General features: G+C 38.2%; 1 protein-coding gene across 2 annotated transcripts in view; it reads right to left on the bottom strand.

The window, feature by feature from the left end:
- doc2b (double C2-like domains, beta) overlaps positions 1 to 23,589 on the bottom strand; it is a 130,523-nt gene that overhangs the window by 80,369 nt on the left and 26,565 nt on the right. For both annotated transcript variants that reach the window (XM_079488331.1, XM_079488330.1), the window contains 2 exons: positions 22,237 to 22,335; positions 21,817 to 21,987 (listed from right to left, as the gene is read on the bottom strand). In XM_079488331.1, coding sequence (XP_079344457.1) covers positions 21,817 to 21,987; positions 22,237 to 22,335 — 270 coding nt within the window. The remainder of the gene's footprint in view (positions 1 to 21,816; positions 21,988 to 22,236; positions 22,336 to 23,589) is intronic.

Here is a 23,589-nt window from a genome sequence, read left to right as displayed (position 1 = left end):
CATCAGAGAGCCCTTATATCAAATGCTGTATTTTCTTAATTTATGGTAAGGCTTAAAAATAATGATATAATTATATGAAAATAATACACTGGTATTATTGGTAAACAAAAAAAGATATTTTGAAGAATGTTGTTTGGTTACCAACATTCAAAATATCTTCTGTTGCATTCTGTTAATGAAAGTCAAGTTTAAAATGGGTTTAATAAAAGAAGTTGGGTGAGTAAACTAATTTTCTATTTTGGGTGAACTGTCCCCTTAAATTCAGAGATCTGAATGGTCACACTGCAGCACTGAGTTCCACCAAGAACAAACTGCCCTGGGCCATTGGGGCCATCCTAGTTTTTGAACCTTGTCAGTCAAGGCTACTTCCAAACTCTATAAAACAGGAAGGTGGCGGCATTCATTTTAAATTCACAGCTATAGGGACGTGTTGTGTGGCTAAAGCCGGAAAAGCGTGATGAAAGAGTTTCAAAACCCAAGCAGCAGCTCAGATTAAGGAGTACTGTAGGAACAGAAAAAGAATCAACTTGATCCATCAATACAATCTAGCACCTGCTCCTTATTTCTTTGGTAACTGCCCTCCAGGTGTTGAAGGATTAATTACAAGCCAAAAAACCCAATTTGCTTAATTCTATAAAATACAAGCAATTACGCTAGCGGTGTCACCGTGATAAATTCTCCATCTATTCTCCTCTCCTCGCAGCAACTCGGGTTTCACAGACCCACAATTTAGAGGACAGGAGACAGGCAGGTGGTACATGAGCAGAGAGCAAACGCCAATGAAAGAATCAGGGGATATAAAAGCTAAACACAAAAATTGCTGTTGTGTTTTCTCAACTCGTAACTCAACTTCTATTTAACTACTATAAAAATATATCTGTTGTGAAAATGATTTTACACAAATTGGAAAATTGTGAAATGAACTTTTATATAAGAAATTGACATTAGCAAAAGATTGAATTAAAAATGCATTAAAAAGCAAAATTTTACTTATTAAAAAATGCTTTTCATTAGATTCCTAAAATCATTTAATGGCATATTTTATTTATTGCAATTTTATAATGAAATATGTTAAAAATGTATTTCCCCCAAAATAATTCAGATGTATGCATGCTAAAGGCCAAACCAAAGGCTGTTTTGGCTCGATGGAAGTCAGATACCTTTGAAAAAACACCCTGTCCTATAAATTAAAGGTCCAGTTTGTGAAATGTAGCGGTCTCTAGAGGTGGGGTAGCGAATTGCAACCGACGGCTCACTCCACAACTCCCTTTCTGAGCACTACGGTGGCTAACACAGAACTAAGGTGTCGTCACGTTTTCAGATTGGTAAATTTGGTTGTAAAAATCAAACTTTCCTCTAAATTTACCAATACAAATCAGATTATTTGAAGTATACTGTTAGTAGAAAGGTAAGCAAGCAAGCACTTATGTTGAATGCATTGGGTGATGTGATGGCAACCTGTGCACAATTATATCCCGAGGTTGCACACAGCTTTACAAAGCACACATTCCTCAGGCACACATCTGTGCGGCTGTCCTGCAGTTACCATAGTAACACACAAACCGCCCGTCCCCTCAGACAGCATGCATCAGTCTCCTCTCTCAGGAACAGATACGCAGCCATCGAAGGGATTACCCTTTATCAAAGTATCCATAAAAAGCGCTTTTATCTCATCTCCAGACGACACCGATGCACAACAAAAGGATGAATGCGGACGAAATAGGGTCACCCCAACAAAATGTCCACCAGCTGAAATTCCATCGCAACTCCCTGGCCACTGCAAAGGACAACCATAAGTAAAATGAAGCTGCCTTTGAAAGAGTGTTTTAATCATAAAATCACTCGATTACAGAGCGAAAGGGCAAAACGTTCCCGGGAAAAGTCGATGTAGCCTTTGAGTTTATGGTACAAACCGATGAGCTACGTAAAGGGCACGTTACGAACAGACTGGCAGGTCGGTGAGTGATAGGGGTGGGAGAAAAAATGTATTCACAATGAATATCGATTCAATCTGCTAGCAATTCAAATCGTTTCAAAAATTGCAACTAAATATAATAACGTGATTTCTTTGGAACAAATATGGTGGAAGTCAACTGCAGGAGTGGTGCAGCACCGGGAGTGAACCCCTGACGCACAAGCACAAAAGAGCATATAGGAGCAGTAGAGAAAGAGAGAAAACCAAATACATTCAGCCATGTACGACTAAACTGCCAGATAAACTGAAGACATTGTTAGGATGGTCTTTCTCTGCTCTGTGCAGTGAGCGAGCGGCAGGGAGAAACGGCGCATTCAATTTACTACCACAGCTGACTTTTCAGTACGTGCAAGATAGCGTTTCCCAAAACCTGTCACTGTTTAGACTTAAGAACATGAACTGTAAATATTTCATTCATGTCTGTAAATATGCAGTTTGTTAGCCCGACAGACACGCTGGGTCTAATACACTTATAGTCACGTTTTAATGTCTGACAGCAGAACACATCAATTAACATACAATATGTGACAGTTCTAAGAGTAGAAGCCAAAGTACCAACACTAGTCTGACTCTGAGCCCAAACATGACACGATGACATCTTAAATATGCTAATTAGTACATCAAGAAACGATTCTAAATCTGATTTTCGTCCCTAGTGACTGATGCATACAGCAGAGGGCCGGTTTTGGGGCATTGGTTTACATTTGTAAAGCCCATTTTAAAGGAAAAAGGGTTTCCAACTTACAAGACTCAAGTGCATGTTGGTTTTACTCCCAACCGACTTCTTTCAGAACTAAAATAGAGTGTGGTATTATTGAGAGGAACAATACATCAAAGTGCTTTCCTAACTTTCAGGCTAAATGTACTGTATATCTTAGAAAGTCTCAGTAAGTATACACTGTAAAAAACTTAAAATTACAGAAAAACACTACAAAATTTACAAGAAAAAAATATATGTAATATGTGTGTTACTGTACTTTTCTGGCTTTACAGGAAAAGGCATTCTTGGAAGGCCCCATCATGAATGATTTCTCAATGCAAATCGTTTCAAAAATGGTCTGTTTATTGAAATTAATTTCCTTTTCCACCCATTGTCACCAACTTGCCCTCCCCTAAAACCACCTGTCATAAAGAGACCACATTTTCAGATCCAGTCATTTCCTTAAGCATTAAATCAAGTTCTGCCCTACATTGGAGTAACTTATTGGATATTCTCTTCCATTTGGAAATGTAGCACATTACGCAAATAAAAAAAGTGTAGGAGACAGTTTCACATTGCTTTAAACTCTATGCTTGAGACGTTTCAGGCATCGGATTCAGATAGATCCCACACAATCACATTTGCCTCCCTGAGCTATGACAATGAACTGAACACATGTATTTTTAGTGTTGTAAACCTGTTTCCTGTTCAATAACGTACATCATGTGGCCCCAACAAACACCGCTTAAGATGATTATTACACTAATTTTACCAAATGCAGTTCGTGAAGAGCTGTTTTTATATGCAAAACCTCCTTTTCATGAAATCTGGCTGAGTATCTTTAGCTTAGCACACACTTTACATAATGACTCATATACAGTACACATATATTCCTCTTACCGATAAATGTTCCTGTCATTAAGCCCCATTTTCTCAGCTTGGTACCTTCTACTAACTGTGCCGCCATGAAATCCTTAACATCTGAGAGGATGCTGAATGAGAGCCGATTAAGTGAGTGAGTCATCCATAGGAATGTGTGTTCCTGGCTGTTGGACCCCAGCATATACGTTCAAAGACCACAGGGCCCGATGAGTCTTCTAAATGAAGTGTGGCATAGGCTCTTCAGCGCGCTGCCAGCCAACCGTCATTCCTTTGTGCGAAATGCTCTCACACATTTAGTTAATGGACGACCACGGGCCCAAGGCACATCGAAAATGAATACGCTTCATAATCCGGTTACTGTGCTACAGTGGCATTTCCACCTGCTAAGGAAACCCAAAATGGCTCTTTATAAAAAACCTGAGGGCTTGGAAATGTTCACATTACTTGCAAATGAAGTCAAAGTAATGTTCATTTTGGAGAGGTCAATTTTTTGGTGTTTAAAAATGTTCCCTGTGGTCCACTTATAGTGTTATTTAAGTGCAAGTGTTAGTCATAATTTTGTTTTTATGAAAATTTTCCATCAGATTCTAAAATTATACAGGCAGAAAATCTATAAATCTTTCCATCTGTTATTTTGGAATATACTCATAATCATTATAATCAGTGTTGGGTGTAATGGATTACTAAATAATGAATTACTTTACTTTTTCACAGAAAAACTGAAGTACAGTACAGTATTACTTTTATTCATTCAGAGTTGTCTTTGATGTTCTGGCATTACATACACCTAAATTTAAGCAAATCTACATTAAAATACCTAAAGAAATGTGAACATGGACCCCAAAACCAGTCATAAACTGCATGTGTGAACATGGACCCCAAAACCAGTCATAAGCTGCATGTGTGAACATGGACCCCAAAACCAGTCATAAGCTGCATGTGTGAACATGGACCCCAAAACCAGTCAAAAGCTGCACGTGTGAACATGGATCCCAAAACCAGTCATAAGCTGCACGTGTGAACATGGACCCCAAAACCAGTCATAAGCTGCACGTGTGAACATGGATCCCAAAACCAGTCAGAAGCTGCACGTGTGAACATGGATCCCAAAACCAGTCAGAAGCTGCACGTGTGAACATGGACCGCAAAACCAGTCAGAAGCTGCACGTGTGAACATGGACCCCAAAACCAGTCATAAGCTGCACGTGTGAACATGGATCCCAAAACCAGTCATAAGCTGCACGTGTGAACATGGATCCCAAAACCAGTCATAAGCTGCACGTGTGAACATGGACCGCAAAACCAGTCAGAAGCTGCATGTGTGAACATGGACCCCAAAACCAGTCATAAGCTGCACATGTGAACATGGATCCCAAAACCAGTCATAAGCTGCACGTATATTTGTGGCAATAGCCAACAATCGTATGGGTCAAAATAGATTTTACTTATATGGCAAAAGGATATCATTAGGATATTAAGTAAAGATTATGCTTCATGAAGATATTTTGTTCATTTATATCAAAACTTTAGTTTAGGCAGTGGATGCAGCACAATCGTGACCAAAAATGGCCAGAAAAACGCCTACAAACTTCCCTCACTGCTTCCTGCTCTTTGGGATTTACACACTGAAGTTTGGTATCTACTCTCCACAACATCATTACAGCGCTAAGCCAACAGAGAACGTGAAAACAAAGCTGCTACTTTTTGGCAACAGCCTGCTACAGCACCTCTGATGGACGGCTTTAAATGCGATTTTATCAATATTCTGATATTTTTGCACCCTCAGCTACCAGACTCTCAAATAGTTGTACCTCGCCCAAATATTGCCCTATCCAAACAAACATACATCACTGTAAACCGTATTTATTCAGCTTTCAGCAGACATTCCTGGTTACTACTAGAATTTCAACTTATACATGCTGAAAACGAACTTACATGGCCATTAGAAATCATTAATACCTGCAGTGGAATAAATGCTGTAAAGCCTTTCGAGTTCTCCTACTTTCCCATAAAAGAGCCAAGTTCACAGCAGCATTTAAAGTTTTATAGCTGCTGAAGCTGACGTTATCCATGTATATTTTCAGCGCTCTTGATGTTTCTAAAAGGAGTGACGGGGTGGATGAGTACGCAAGGGCATGATGTCAGTGGGCAAGGTGAAATTGTGCGCAACATACCTCAGCGCCCGAGAGTCAAAACAGCGAACGCCGTCTTTTTGACACGCACCTTTGTTTCCTTTTGCCTCTCACCGCGACGGAACAAATAAAGGCAGCCAGGCGACCCACGCGCAGCCGTGATCTCTGAATAATCTCCGAACTGAATGAGTTCTTAGATACGCTGTGTCTTTTCAAAAGATGCTGATTTCATAGATTCATTACATGATTGGCTTTCTGTGTGGGGCTCCTTTTCTGCGCTTGATTGAAAAACCATTCACCTGCCACAATGGACAACATCTCTTAATTAATTCTCTGTGCCACGCCAACAACCTTGGGAATTGTGTGTTGAGTGAAATAGAGCCTATTCAACATTCTGATAAAACTTTGAATGTGATGAAAAACTAAGAAAGTCATTTGATATTTAGTTTCTCTCAGATGTATTTGATGACACTAATATAATAATGGCACCAAGCTCCCTCTAAGGCACCCAGGGGCACTTTAGAAAATCTGTGGTCAAGTTTTTAACTTTTCAAACAATGCATAATGTACACAAACAAAACGAAAACTTGATTATTTGGTTTCTGCTTTGTTTCATATTTGCAGTAGAATCTTATAAAGGCCATAAACAAAGCCGCTTCATATCCCCATATTTGCTCTCAATGTTTTCATTTCATCTGCATTTCGGGGTCAAAGTGATAGCCAAAACTCGATTGGGTGAACTGATTATCCCGAGGTCCGCCTCTCCATCGGGGTCAAATCAGTGTGACGAAGATCTCCGTCCAAAAACCTGATGGTGTAAACCCTTCCGCTGATTCTGATTGGAGCGCTGCTGGCAGAGCTAAGAGGGGCATTCAGGGTGGCCTGTTACCGTAGCAATAGGCCGTATCTGAAGTGGCTTTCTCAATTGCATTGAACCTTGAGGTACATCGCAGCAAGCAATTGCATGAAGACATTAGAGAGAAAGAGAGTGTGGGAGAGGTGATTACGGACAGCCCTTGTGTTTTAATTGAATTAATTATTCTCGTTATTTACTTTATCGACAGTTTTCTCTCAGTCGTGCGTTTAGTGGGTGCCCTGAGCCCATCAGGAAACAATATATAACCGTCTTTCCACTACAATCAACTGTCATTTCCATCTTCCTGCAGGAGGGAAACCATTCCGTCAACCTCTTATAATAGGGTTGAGCATTTATTGTTGACTGCTAGTTTGTTAGCATATGTCCTACCAATCCAAACTTTACAATTCCATTTCACTGCATTACATGATGTTTCATACATATCAATCGATTATACAGTACACGTATAAAATATACATTTATTTTCCAGTAATAATAAGCAGAATACATTGTATTTAAAAATTATGAAGAGAATCAAAACTGCTTAAGAACAGCTTTCAATATATCTTGTATTGCATATACTGACTTACTAATTATTGCAGAAAATTGTTACACTATAAAAAAGACAATTTGCCAATGGCTTAAGAAAACACTGTTAAAGCCAAGATTACTCTTTAAAAATGTCCAATGTTAAAGGCAAAGTTATTCCAAAAATGAATATTATTACATAATTTGCCTCATGTCATTCCAAACCGGTCTGACTTTCTTCTGCAGAACACAAACGCATATTTTGAGGAATGTTGATAACCAATTGTTTAACTAATTTAATTTAATTGTACGAAACGCTCGAGACATTTCTCAAAATGTCATCTTTTTTCGATCCACACATTTTGAATGACCGGAAGGTGAATAAATCATGACAAAATGTTTTTAAATAAACTATTTCTTTAACATCGTTCATAAAACTGCACGGAATCATTATAAACTATAAAGGACCCCCATTTAGTAGAAAAGAATGCTGGAGTGGCTCTTTCAAAGGCCACATTTCAATCCTATTGAGAATCTATGGTGGGAGCTCGAGGTAAAGGTCCATGCTTGAAAATCATGCAAGTTACATGAGCTGGAACAATTTCCCACGATAGAATTAGTTGGGATCCCTCAAGAGACATGTACCAAGACGCTACAGTAAGAGAATGCTGTCAGCTACGAGTCAAAAAGTCACAATAAAGACTATTAATTGTCAGGGGCTTGTTGGCCTTTTTATTTTTTTGTTTCAACAACAAAATATCCTCATCAAACTTTAAAGATTTTTTGGGATAAAATAATAAATAGGCAATTCAAATATTGGTGAATAAATCAACTATTTTATATTGAGCAAGGCTTTTTCTCCACACTGGCAGGTAATCTATAAAAATACTCGGTCACAAACTTTCTCAAGTTATTAAGCTCTGAAAGAGCCGTTTGTTACCTTTATTGATAAAATAAAAAAAACTATGTAAGCTATTTCTAGCTTTTCCAGTAAGAAATCATCATGGGGGAGCTTCATTTTCCCCAGATACAGGACACTGAAGCCTATAAGTCAATAAGTCCCGTTGAGCACTATCAAAAGTAAAGGAACAGTTGGGTTCACTAAAGGTCAGTCAGCAGGACAAACAGTAAACAAGGGCTGGTGGTGGTACAAAAATGAAATAACAACATCAGATTTAGACAGCTACACAATTCTTAATCTATCCATCTATTCATTTTCAATACAATATCTAAAGGGCTGTGAGGAGTGCTGGAGACTATAGCTGAAAAACACCCTGGACAAGAGGCCGGTAAATCACTTGAATAAAAGTCAAGCCCTATTCGGACGGGATTTGTTTTACAGGGGTAAATGGAGTAATTATAACCAGAGCTTCTCAGTGATTTTTGTCCCATCCGAATGCGCCATGGCTTTTACCTCAAACCTCAAGTGCTTTCCGAATACGACGGCGCATATCATCTAAAAGCAGGTTGAAAGCCCTTGTCAGAAGCATCAAATTATTTTTTGGTATCAGGTAAGTGCCTATTACCAACAGAATACAAGTGTTTGTTTATATACTGTATATATCTACCGTACATATAGTATTTGCTTATATATACTATATATATATATATCCGGAAGCAATGTTATATGCTCAGGACGACAGGGAGGTGACGGCGGTGCGTAAACTGAGTTGCCCTTCACACTTCTGATAGATGTGATTTCTAATCCTGTGCGAATTGGCCATTAATACTACAGACGTCCCGGTGTTGGGGTTGCCAGTGCCATGCTCTACCCAGTGAGCCACAGGAAAGCTATACATTACTCCATCTACCCCGTAAATCAGAATAGGGCCAAAGACAAACAAAATCACATTTTCACTCACCCCTACAGTCTTTGAGGAGTGCACATTCAAACATTCAAAAAGGCCCACAGTATCAACAGAACTCAAACAAGGGACCGTAGGAAACTCACTGAGCCAACGTGCTTCAAAAACTACAAATCTCACTCTGTCGAACTACATAAGAAACCTATTGTTGGTACGTAAATAGCAATATACATTTTTATTTGTGATAAACGGATTCATACAGTACATGTTTGCCCAAACACTCATCCTAATGTTCTGAAGTAATGTGTCTATTATCGATTGTGATCTTGTAATGCATGTAAACCACTAACCCATCAGTTTTGTTCAACCTTTGCCAATAGGCTTGCAGTAAATAAAAGAATAAGGCAGCTTAAACTATAATGTACCAAATATCCAACTGCAGATACGCGAGCACGCACACACTTTTCCGGTGCATTTACTTCCATTCACACGTGTGCAAACGTGGTAGTCTGGAAAGGCAAACACGTGAAGAAATTCTGTATTTCGCTGCTCATAAAGTTCAATTTGGCTGAACCTGTTTGTGTGTGAGCTCAGGAAGGCACAGCTCCAAAAATTGCAAGTTTAATTATAAGAGATGTGTTCAGAAATGAGCTTTTCGTGTTTAAAAAATATGGAATCAAACCTTCAGAAAAAATACAGGTGATCATCTAAAAGCAGAAAGAAATGAAACAAAAATGTTGTGATATTATTCCATATGCCCGTTGTGTCTGGTTCACATGGAATGGTGGAGAATCAAAACAACAATCTCAAATCAAAGACACCGAACACTATTTTCCTTTCCCTAATACCTCATCACAAAGAACCGTCAGGACAGAAGTGTCCATCAAACACTACGGCTAATCTGAGTGTTTCCCGAAGCTCAGAGAAAAGGTTGGAGAGCTTTAATCTCCACGAAAAGGTCTGAGCCAGGATTTATTGCCTCCTGGAAGCACCCCACCTGGGCCTGTGATGTTGTTTGATGGTTGGGTTCAACAGCTCAAGCAGGAATACCAAAGCACTCAGGGGCCATGAGACAAACGTACCTGGACATCTGAGGACATGAGCAGATTTTCTACAACACAGGCAATTGAATAGAACAATGGGACGCAATTGAACAAGACTTATAGCGACTATAGCAACACCGATTCAATTTCAGCCTGCATTAAATCAACCATCAACACTGTTGAGGTTTAATTGAATTTCTTTATTTTTTCAAATTTGGATTTTATTAACTGTAGATTAAAAATGCATTTATTTTAAAATAACTTAAATGTCTCTAATACTCCACTGAAATCTATTTACAAAAAATATTTCTAGTTTCACCAAAAGCAAACATCTCCCCAGTACACACAGTCTAGGAACGCTGACTCAATCTCGAGTCTCCAATCATAAAACTCAACCCTGTGGGATACAGCAGCATCTGAACTTCACTTTCCACACCTCCTGTTGTGGTCACAGGTCACTATGATTCATCTGCACAGAGCCTGGTCTTCACCGGGCGGGGTCACAGTAGGTTCCCGTCTGTTCCGGTGGCCTGCAGACGGTTATCACTTTTCATCTGTGTAGAGCAGGTCCTCTGGTACACGCACACGGACTACAAGTACTGCTGAGAGACGGTCTCTTACAGCTCAGTCCTGCCGCTTCCCCCACCAGCTCGCAATTAACCAATGACTCATCAAACCGGCCCAGAACAACAGCCTATTTTACAAAAACACCCGAGATAAAAGTTGGACTCATCACATGGACGGTTAAGATATCGGACCCAGTCTATGAAAACCCAAGTCATTCGTGATTTACGGTTTTCAACATAATGTAAATAACATTGTGTGAAAATATAACCTTGATATCTAGGCATAATATATAAAGTGGCAGTAACTCAGTAACTCAATATCTCATGTCAATAGTATCGTACCCTTCAAATATCCGTAGAGTCTTTAGTTTGATCACATTTATAAAAGACAGATACAGCTGTACGGCTATTTCCGAAAACCTACGATGCGGAACTAAAGCATGTGCGCACCCATTGTCGACAAGACAGACATAATGAATGACTCTTGACTCAAACATCCATTACTGAAATGCCGTTAACAAACAAACACACCTCAACATCTCTCACTAAAGCTGGAGCTGCAGCAGGGTAAATATAGGAATCATGGATTTTAAGACCTCATCGCCACTTACATTTTTAATCAGTTACATTGATGACACTTTAACTTAATGTACATTTACTATATTCTGATTGTAATATAGCACAACCAAACAGTCTTAGTTTGTCACTCCCTATTAATGTAACATCATTCAGAAGGGTGGGTAGGAAGCCCCAGAGAATTAAATGAGCGACTAACCCAATCCAAGGTTTATCAGAAAGAGAAACGGGGCTACGGTAATTGCCTTCCGACACACAAAACATTACGTCTCACGGTTGTTCCTGGAGACAGCCCTCAGCCATGGCTCCAACTCTTTATCCTCCAATCATTTGCATGAAAACTTGCATTTCTCCATTAGATTGTTGAAATGTTGTTTAACAACCGATTGTAAATGGACCTCCCACTATTCCCCTATGCAATGATTCAATTCAGGCAAACTTAAGCATATGACCTGTTGGACAGACATGTAAAGATGATACAAAATGTATTACCTTGGAAAATGGTATTTAATAATTTTGAAGAGCCTTAATTTTCTCAGATTTAATTAATCAACTTTTAATACTTTTTAAGACCCCGTGGACACCCTGTGCAGGCCCACTGCGCCAATCTTGATGGGAATCGGGTCTTTCTATCGCGCAACGGTGGATGCTTGAGCGTTTCTTTCGCCTTGCCGTGGGAGTGCTTTTCTGGGAGATTTGCCCAATAAAAGACTAAACATTTTTTTTAAGGTAACAGTTTGTCATGACAAGTTGATCATGTCAAGCATGAGAAGACAGTCAGACTGCATGATACACAGTTGCACATCCCCTTTAATGCTTAAAATCAAACTTTGATGTTCATCTCATAATTCGATAGGTATTTTAGCCTGGTTTTCTAACTGGGTCACATATTTTTAAGGACAAACATGCATCCATTATGGAGCATGGATTTAGACATCAAGCTTCACAGCCAAAGCCACAGCTCAAATAAAGACTCTATGCATAAAGTTGGTCTGCTATTTCTCAGCGAGTCGTGAGTGACTGCAAATCGGATTGTTGTCTCTGGCATGGAAGAGCAGGTCCAGAACCCAATGAGATTTATTCTGCTGTTTGTGTCATAATGCCCCGTTCATTAAATGCAGCTAATCACACACAGGACCTGAGGGTAGCCTCCATTATGGGTCTCCAGGCAACTAGACCCCTATAAATCAGACAGTGGTACTCCGTGTGGTCAGAAAATCACATTTGACACAAACATTATGCAGGGGGAGGTGATGTTATCACTGTCCGGAAAAAATAAGCTCTTCGCCTATAAAAGCTAGAGAACACAGAGAAATGCCAGACATACAAATAAGAGATTTTTGTCAAAGGTAAATGAAGAATTAATACTTATGTGGCATTAAGGATACAATCATTTTAAAACTACCATTTACAATCAGGTACTAGTTTATTCTCAGAAATCCATCACATGAGAATTTTGAAGAATTTCATTCATTTACTTTTACGTCATTCTGCCCTTGTATTATTGTCTTTCTTATGAAGCACAAAAACAGATTTGAGGTGATTCATACTGCCAAGATTCAGAAAGGACGGTGCGTACCATAAAAATAGTTTATTGTGAATCTTATTCATGCCAGTTTGACGTCACTGGTGATGAAATGGAAACTTTGACAACATATGAAATTTGAAAGCTTTGTATGGAAAAGCAAGCGAAATTGAAGTTAAATTTGGAATACAGCCATTTTTTATAAAAGACAATTTATTTGATCTTGGCAATATAGGACAGAGTTAAATGTACATGTTTATTTTTGGCAATTTTGTCATATGCTTTTGTCACTTTATTCTATATTTGTTTATGTTGCTATATAAGATTCATCTTTTTTATTAAAGTTTTATTTTAGATTATTATAATAATTTTAGTGCCTTAAACTTTCATTTTAGGTTAACGATACCTTTAATGAAATGATTCATGTTTTGCTATTTTAATATCAAGCTAATTTCACGAGGAATACTTGTGAGGGGAAAAACGCAACGCACACACAATCCGATATCTTTTTTGTGTTGACAGCTGTGCTGATGAAATGTGTACTGGGAACATTCATCAGTTTTGCTACTGTCCAGAAAGACAGGTTTCCTCAAGATGTCAATATCTTCAGCTACCGACAACGGCAACCATCAGTCACACTGAGCATTTATCCACCCCTGCTGTCAAACACATCTAAAGCTATTCAACACATAGAGACAAGGACAAATCCGCTTCTGTGGCATTTGCCAGGAGCGAGCCCCTGATGTCCCAAATCCCTTACCTTTTACTTTACACATAAAATATGTTGAATGACCTTGTTAGTCTGTCTGTGATCAAAAACCGGCCATAGTAAAGTAGTGTCGATTACCACTTGGTCCTCTTTATGCATTTCCTGTATTTAGGCCCTCGTTTTATGCGGTCAACTTTTATATACTGCAGCAAGATGTTAAACTGCATCTGTCACATTCAGTAGACGAAAGTATTGACAGTCAACAGGTTTCAACAAACTGTCACTCTTTCAAAAAGATGATAAAGCAATATGAGAAGTTGGCACGTAGCGTGGCACTTGCAATGCCAAGGTCACACATTTTCAGTAAACAAACACACTAGTAAAATTACCCAGAATGCTCTGTAGATCACTTGGGATAAAATGCATAATTACAAACGCACAAGACAGAAAGCAATTCATTTACATTTATACATTAAGGAGAAACGAACAATGTTTTTTACGCAAATATTTCATTTGAATTAAAATAAAGACGTACCCAGCTGTCCTTGAACAAAACGCCTGAGCATTAGAGGCGTCATCAGGAGGGTTGGGTATCCGGTTGGGTGCGTCCACTGCATCACAGGGCACAACATGATTGGCCAGTGCCCAGACAGGACTGCAGGACCCATGCAGGCTGGGATTAAGGCCATCGTATGAGGTGCCATGCATGTCGGATAAACTGTCTTCTGCCTGGTTCATGAATAACATAATAACCACTCTTGGGTACATGTTCGGCTATATTAAACACAGTTTGCAAAAGCACTAGGTGAAAGACAAGCTTACTGATTCTGGAAGATTCACACAGCAAAAATGCCATTGTATCAACGTTTGACTCAATGCACTGGTGGACAACTAAACATATCTTGAATTAAGTTCAAGATTTTTGTGAATTAAGTAAATCATATTTTAGTTTATGTACTACTGATAAAATGTATGCACCTTCAATGCACTGTAAATCTCTTTGGATTAAAGCGTCTGCCAAATACATAAAGGATAAGGTCATCCTGAAATCTCCAGAGAATCAAATAAATATGAAGGACTGTCAATATAATTTCCATCTGCATACCATTCCAGCTAAATGACCGCTCCCATCAGAATAATGTACCGCGATCAAAGGATGTTCAAGCGTCCTCTCATCACCAGAGCGAGTGATTCATGAAACGTTGGAGGTTGGTAGGTTAAGCATCCCGTCTCCCGTTAGCATTTTAACCAGACAGATCGTTGACACGCCACAGTTAACCGTTCCCCAATGACGATTCACAAAAGAGCATATGGTGGTTGCAAATATCGCCTGTGCCAGTACTGATGTTTAACAGCTGCTGATAAAAAAAATCATTTTCTTGTGGATTTACGGCAACATATTATAGTGTCAGAGAGAAACTCTCGGGAGATGACGGTAATCTTCCTCAGATATTGTGTATTAGGGCGCCTTACATGAGGAACCAGACGTACTATAAAAATAACTTTCAGAAACCGCACTAAGTTGTGAGTTCTGCAAGTTACAAAATTCGTAACTTTTTGATCCTTACAACCCGAATGTTGTCTATTGTTAACTGCATTACGGTAGACAATACTGCACCACAGAATTGTGTCCAACAAACAATGCTCAATGGGGCACATCTGATGGCATTTCAGGTGATAAATCTGTCTGAGCTCCGCCTGAGTCTCTCCTCCTCATCGGACTTAATGAGCGTTTAGATTCAGCCCCTTGCAGTCAAAGCTGCGGCAGGTTAAAGCTGCACCCCAGTCACCTCCTCATCTGGCACGTGTGGCCCGTCTCCAGCTCATCGGAGGACACTAGACATTAATTATGGGTGTGGAATTAAACGTCCCCCCTTAACAATATAACAGTTGTTTCCTACACATCAGACACTGTGCCGTTTCATTAGTGGCTCTCTCTGATGTGTACTTGTATTCTGAATGGATAGCTGGGTCTTTACAAGGGGGTGTGATGGTGCATGCCTACAACAGCTATGAAAAGAGAATGAATCAGTATTTTTGTGCATGAATCATGTGAATGACTCTCACAGAGACTGGGTTTGGGGAAAAGAACATTCGTCTTGCTTAAAGAGCCACACCGTATTCCTTCGGAAATCGAATACTGTAGTTCACCCCCAAAGAAATGTATGTCATTATTTTTCCACCCTCCCGTCGGTCCAAATTTGGTAAACTTTCTTTTTGTACTAAAAGCTGGAGATGTTTTGGAACCTATGACTCACGCGCTACAGTCCACGTTTTCTAAAGCTACACAATAGCTTAACATAAGCAATAGACTGAAATGTAAGTTGTTTGGCGCAAATCTTGAAAAAGGTTCACTTTTAAAAAAGCATCTTAAAAGGTCAAAACTAAGTCATTTTTGATGCAGAGAGATTGTGTCTAGGTGAATTTTTCCTCTACATTTTGTCTGATCGATATCTAAGGTATAACGTAAAGCGACATGAGTAAACTATTCAATGTTGATTTGAAATATACAAATAAACTAAAACAAACCATCCTTGAGGAAAGCCATTTCCTATCTTCTTTAAGCAATCGTGCAATTTGGTTTATCAATCTGTAAATACAATGTCATGCGTTTATCATTTTAAATACTTCGATTTAATTGATTTATAGTAAATATTTGTACGGTCAAGATGACTCACGGTACCCGGATGAGCCTATTATTAGTTTTCTGTTGCGACAAGCAAATCAGAATTATTCCAGTCAAAAGTATTATAGGGCGTTGTGTAATAAAAAAAAACTAAATTTAGTTAAGGAGTGAGCTGATGGTTGCAATTTGTAACCTCACAGCTAGATGCCGCTAAATATCACAAACTAGACCTTAAATATGTCTTAATAATAGTCGTGCTCATGTTCAGTACCACAGCACTCAAAGGTGCGACATTGCTTAGTAGTCATGCTGCACCTAACTGTGCCCTACAAAAAGTGCACAAAGGGATTCTGGAACAGAAAGAGGATGAATAGGATGACACAGTTAGCAACTGCGTAAGACAAGGCAGGAGAGTGAGGCACTTGCCAGTGGAGGTGGGATGCTGGGGTTTCATGGGGTAATCCCTTTACAGTGCTTTACGCCACTGGACATCACAGGAGAGCGAGAAAAGCCATCTACAGAGAGAAAACATCCCGATGACCAAGCCAAGGAGTTTTGCTGGCTAGAACACAAGCTTGGTCGACTTTAGCTGGATGGTCTGTATAATGATGTCTGATGTTGAAAGACCCAAAACACCCACCACAACACTTTTTATAAGGGAGATTACAGGGATTCTTTTCTCGGAAGCAAAAATTCTTTGCCGTTTCAGAATGATACACCCACACCAGACTCGCTTATGCACACCCATCTGTATTAAACCAAAATATTCACAGAGTGAGGAAAAGGTCACAGAGGAGCTCTGGCTGTTATTTATGAACACAGCTCAGAGAGACACAATGATAATCGAGCTCTCGCATTACTAGAAAACTGAGGTTAGGAAAACCCAGCGAGCAGAAGCCAGATAAAGAAATTAAGCACCCAAAACGTGTTTTGGCGTTCCAATGCTCTGCTTTTCAATTGTTTATCTTAGCAAACATGCGTTAAACGGACATAACGTGAAATGTACGGTAACACTTAACAATAAGGACTCATTACTATTTGTTAATGCATAAGCTAATATTTGTATGGTTAATTGATAATATGAACACAATGTATTGCAGTAAATGTTAAATTGAACATGTACAAATGGTGTGGACTAGGGGTTGAAAAAAGTCACGTCAACGTCTACGAGTCCATGACGTCATTAATTAAGCTAGGGAATGTTTCGCAACAAGATTTGATGGGTTCTGGCAGTAAGACACTTGTATGTGCGGGCTGTGGAAGAATGGGATGAGTTTCGCAAAAATAGCCTCTAAATATATAGTATAGTATAGATTCAATTGTTAGATATAGATTAAATTGTTTAATCACGCTTAATAGCACCCTTTTCGTGCGATTAAATGCGATGAAATCACACACGTATAGTGAGATTAAACATACACGATTTATTTTGTCAATCGATTCAAAATATTTTCTTTGATTAACGTTGGTGACAGGAGTCACAGCAGCAGGTTTAAGAACGCGGCCCCTTTAAGAGCTGCCGCTCTAAGCAGGTCTAATGCTTTTCCTATTTTCACTAGTCGTCGCATTCATTTAAGACTTAATTTAACTAGTTGAAGATTGCTTTGCGAAAATATGCTTTATATAAACAAGAGGGTGATTATATAATGTAACTATACAATGATGAATCGCATGCGTTAACTCTACAGCAGCCTAATGTTTAGGGCTGCCCCCTTACAGTCGACTATTCGTTTTCGACTAGAAGACACTTATTCTAACAAATTTTTTATTTAGCTTTACATACCCGTTCGCTCTAACACTACCGTTAACTTGGATAAAGGCATGCTATTATAAGCATGTTTAAATGTTTATTTGACCAAGGATGTAAGAGTAACATCCCTTCCACGTCTCTGACATCAATGCGCTTCAAGGGGTAGCCCAGCTGCATCGGCTTCATTGTGTGAGGGGCGTGGAGCTCAGTTTTCCCAGCGGTGCGGAAAAACTTGGGTTCCTGTGACATTGCAAAATGCTCAGATTCGGTATACACCTTAATGGAGCGTATTATGCTGAGAAATGGCGAAGAGCCTAGAACGTGAACGGAAAGTGCATCAGTAAAGGATCACAGGTCAAGGTGTAAGCGCCTTGCATTCATGTTCTGGGCTTCTAATTTACATTGTAAAATATGCTTTATTATATGGTGTAAACCAAACATTTCGTGTTTTGGAATGTCGCAGGAACATGGGTTTGGCCAAGTGGTTCAGTTTGTTGTATTTTTATTTATTTAAAAATAATTTTATGTTAATTAAATTAAATTATGGCTACAGTTTCATTTTTGAAGAAAATACTTGTTTTACACATTGCAGGCTATTTTTGCAGTCTGATCCAGAGAAAAAAGGTTTCGTGATGTATCCTAAGGCCTTTTTTTTGCTGTTTTGTTTTGTTTCGTTTCACTAGTTCGCCGGTGAAATATTATATTGGGACATACAATCATAACTTGCGGTGGCAGTGTCACAGTGGATTGCATTATACGTGCGTTTGAGCTTTTTTATATTTTAACATTTTTTATTCAGATTTATATTTTAAAGGCTCATTATAATGTTTTTGAATATCTCTGTAATATATAACAATGTAAGCAATGTTACATAAAACATATTTTTCATCCATGAAGGTTAAACCATCATCTGATGTCCACATTCCCCATGTATATTGTATATTTCAATTAATATCATAAACGTGTGAATAGTAAACAAATGGCCAAAATGAAGGACTATAAAGCTTGAAATGTCACTTCAGAGCAATAATGTCGACTTGTTCGTGCAACCCCTAGTGTGGATGCTAATATATTGTAGTGACCATTATAGTTATTGTCACAGTGTGAACAGTCCGTTACATTGAATTTTATTATTTACACTTTTTTTATCTCACGTTTAGCAAACACCTGATATTTCAAGCTATTGCTCAACGCAAGCCCATCAACAATGTGCATTTATTATGCTGAGCCAATCGTGGTCAGCAGTTATTTGTTTCGCAGCTATCATGTAAGAGATATAATTTGCTCACTATTTTCTCAGAAATCTGGTCTTTTAAATGTCAACTAAGCAAGTAAATGTAACATTGCTTACTTTTTGTGCAAAGGGTCAGTACTCTTTAATTCACTCATAAATCATGTTGGGATGTTAGGAGTTCATGCCGGCTTGAATACATGTGTTTATTGAAACAAGAACATTTAAAAATGTATTATATTTTGAAAATGTAATATTTATAATTTCACAAAATATAACATAATTTCCAAATTTGAAACAAAATTTAAATGTAAATTAGAAAAATGAATTGTGAGTTTTGCTTGGTTTAATTCATATTTTAAATTAGCTTTTATTCTTAATTTTTATGTTTAATTAAATAAAAATGTTAGCAATATTTTATATGCATTTGTTTTTGTATTATTTATTTGCCTATTTTTATGTTGCTATATAAGATTTATAAATATTTATTGTTTTATTTGAGATTTAAGTATAATTTTAGTGCCTTAAACTAAGCGATAAATTGAAATGTTGCCTTAGAAATAAAGTTTTTCACGCAAAAATAAGGCCAATATTTTAATTGATTTCAGTTTCTCAAACGTTTGGAACACAGTCTATATACTGTGAGATGAAATGTTACATGTTAATTTGTTCTTGTTCTAGTAAAAATCAAAACCAAACCTGTAGTCATTTCTTTATCCTGTTGAGCACCAAGTAAGATATTTTAAATGATAATTTGAATGTTGGAAACCAAAGAGTTATCATCAATAGTGCCCCAGATTACAAACATTTCCAAGTATCTTTGTGTTCAGCAGAACAACATTGCCTTGTGTGTTTGAACAGTCCTGGATGTCAACTTCTGGTGCGTTAATTTTTTTTTTCTTTACAAATATTCTCCTCTATCCCAGCTTAATATGAAGACACAACCATTTACAGGTTGATGGGTTCTCTAAAGCGTAAAAACTGTGATGCTATCAAACATTTGCTTGAGCATTTCAAAAAACATTGGCACTGCCTTGACTAATGGCATGAGTTTTGGGTTAGTCCAAAAAAATTAAAGAGAGGTGATCCTTAGGAAAATAACCATGGTTTTATTATAGTACAAGTGTAATGACTTTAGTTGAGGGATACTTCACCCAAAAATGAAAATTCTGTCATCATTTAATGACCTTCGAGTTGTTCCAAATCTGTATAAATGTCTTTGTTCTGATGAACACAGGGAAAGATATTTGAAAGAATGCATATAAATAGTGCATTGCACAATGCAAAGACGCGAATAGACAGGAACTCATGGCAAGCGTTGTGAATAGAGCGAATTGAGCTGCGCAATTGCCGCGAACCTGCGTAAATTAGGTCTTTCACGCAAGTTTAAAAAAATTCAAAATGCATTGACACCTACTGTTTGACGGGTCCGGACACATGAAGACACTCCCCGTTCTGTTATGTTTTTCGTGCCACTCGCGCAAAAATGACAAACTTTTCCCGCAAGTAATAAGACAGAGGAAAGCGATTGTTAGTGTTTGGTGTGAACACAGCATTAAATCTCTGTGTAGTGATGCTATTGTGCAGAAATTACTCACTTCCCTAATAAAAAAATAAAGCAAAAAGCCCCACGAAGCCGTGGTTTACGATTTTAATACCTAAGGGGCGTAGATTAACGTGGTCAACTGATTGTTTTTCTGGAAATGTATAATGGCTTAGATCAAGCCACCAACCAATCAGAATCAAGGACAACAAACTTCTTTACAAGTTGCACTTTATCATATATTATTAGAATATATTTATAAGGTATCCTTTCATAGTACTGTAGTATAGTTCAAAACATAATATGTTATATAAAGCCTAAAGAATTAACTCCAAAAGCGTCTCGCTTTTGTTTTTGTTACGTTGTGGCATTTGAACGTTTTATCGCTGCTACGCAGGGAGATAAATCAAGTCTTGCTAAGCTTGCAGGAGCCTGTGAAGAGGCTGCAGTACATAAGGGAAAAAAGTCCTTATCTGTGAAAGTGAGCAGTACAAATTGAAGAGTGCTTGAGCAACTTGCACACTATCATTGGGATAATGAGGGCTATTTGTTTTTTCCCTGCACTGAAACTGGAGAGCTGAGTTCCTTTAGGTAAGCAGAGAACAGAAAGATACAGGTAGACAATGAAAGCGGCTCATAATGAAAGACCAAAAGGGACACATGCAAAAGTAATTTGCTGTTGGCCCACGTACTTTGCTTCAAGGGGACCCTAGGGGGTCCGCGGTGGAACTGCAAGGGGTCCGCTAAGTACTGTTTACTCACATGCCACTTTTTGTTAAAAATGTAAAGCATGGGTACAGAATTATTACAACCAATGTTCTCTTAAAGCTGATCATGTGCGCGGCCGCATGGACTCATTGAAGCTCCCGCGCATTGCAATTTTAACCTGCGTGTGGACATTCAGGCAGCAGAAACGATAGAATAAACGTTACATCTGCATCATAAAAAAACGGTAGGGCCTGAATCAAATAAGTATCTATGTCTTTCTTTCAAGACTGTAAGTTTAGGATCAGTGCATTCTCTATTTCCATTTAAATAGCTCTGTTTGCACATTTAGTATATGGGGTCCCTGCTCCATGCATCTCTCATCTCGGACCCCTGCATTACAGGCACACATATATTTCTACACATCGAACTCTCAATGTAAATTCATGAGTAACATACCCTATTAACAAAATCAAACTGAGAATTACTTACACAAATAGTCAAAAGGAAACAGATTTGATAGGAAAGAGTTACTTTAAAGGTGTAGCTCAGAGCAGAGAGATAAATTCAGGACTCACTTTTCCACCTAATATTTAGTGGACTGTGGTCAGTATCGCTTGGCCCCACGGAAAAGATATTTTGAGCTGTGTGTGAGAGCACTCACTCAGTAAGAGCCGGCCATGGTCTGTGACTTCATCTTCCAAAGTTGCTTGTGTGATGCCGCTTCGCTCCCTGAACGAGCTAAAGGGTCTTTCTGTGAAAAAGCCGGTTTGAGATGGGCAGGCAATGCTGGACAGCAAGGGTGTCTTCGCCAGACCGCCACTTGATTCTAGAACTGCAGGTAAAAAACATCACTCAGACAACTTTTACCAGAAAAATCACGCAATCCGATAAAATTCATTATTTACTAGTTTTGCCAAGAAAGCGATTACATTTTTTGTTCATTTTTTCCCCCACAAAGCAGTCCAAATGAGCGAATGCCATGGGACCTGTGTGTTTTCCTAAACATAAATCTGACAGATGGACCTTGTACGTAAGATTGTGAGTGTGTGGGTGTGTGTGAGCCAGTGATTTTTTGCTTTACCAGAATCTCTTCTTTGATCAGACTCAGACATGAAGGTCTTTCTGTCACTGCTGCATTCAGTGAGCTCATCATCACTGCCGTCACTTTCACTCAAATACACTATACACAGAGAGAGAGAGAGAGAGAGAGAGAGAGAGAGAGAGAGAGTGAGAGAGAGAGAGTGAGAGAGAGAGAGAGAGAGAGAGAGACAGAGAGAGAGACAGAGAGAGAGCGAGAGAGAGAGAGAATTGAAGATTAAAGGGATAGATTTAACATCAAAATTCACTTTTGATGTTAAATAAAAAAACATTACGAATGTTTTAAGGATGAATTTTAAGAATATCTAGGCCACTTTTTATGTATAAATTAAAGCATACAATGGATGAGGTCAAACAGGTGTTGTTAGGCACTTCAAGTGAAACTGTAAACGTTATAAAACATTATTCCATATACTTAGCAAGGTTTAATAAAATAAAATGTAATAATAATAATAATGACAAATATGATTGGTTCACCACACAATGTAATTCCTCGGAAACAACAAGGCGGTTGCTAAGCAACAGATGCAGCAACATTAGGTGGCACAGTGATGCTTATTACAGATGTGGACACATCACAACCAATCAGAATCAAGAACCATAACTAACCGTTTGATAAAATAATATACAGCATCATACAAATAACAGTGCAAACAACTAGCGTGCTATATTACAAGTCTTCAAAAGAAATAGTTTAGTGGGAGGAACGGACCAAAATGTAAGTCGGTATTCACAATATAATATAAAAACTTTAGATCCCAGCTCCTTAAAACCTTACTTGACTTTTCACATATTTTTTAAATTTGCAGGGGTTAGTTATACATTTACACTATTTTAAATCTTGTTTTTGTTTTAAAACATGTTTTTGCAATTTATGACTTGAATGGGTTCTGATAACATATTTTAACATCCTAAAGTAACTTGATTTATCATCTTTACATCCTGTAAACAACTCATTATGATGTAATGTTTGATATTAAATGGAAATGTTATTTCGGTTCATGTTATTCTTTAAAAAATATATATTTTGAGAAATGTCTCAGTGGTTTTGTCCATGCAACCGAAGTCAATGAAGGCCAATGTTGTTTTTGATTACCATTATTCTTTAAAATATCTACTTTTGTGTTTTGCAAAGATTTCCTTTTTTTTAAGCAAAATTTTCATGAACAATTCATAAATGCGTAAAAAAATATCTAAACAAGGTGGTTGAAGATGCTGTGCCAACCTCACTCTGTCCAAAGGAATGAAGTGTTCATTAACTGAATGCTCTGACAGTGTAAATGGCTTTGGTGATTGTAATGGAAGCAATCTAGTTTTGTTTTGCGTTGTTGTTTGG

This window comes from Barbatula barbatula (genome assembly GCF_947034865.1).
Source record: "Barbatula barbatula genome assembly, chromosome: 2".
Classification (NCBI taxonomy): domain Eukaryota; kingdom Metazoa; phylum Chordata; class Actinopteri; order Cypriniformes; family Nemacheilidae; genus Barbatula; species Barbatula barbatula.
This window is presented reverse-complemented; position numbering and strand designations above follow the sequence as displayed.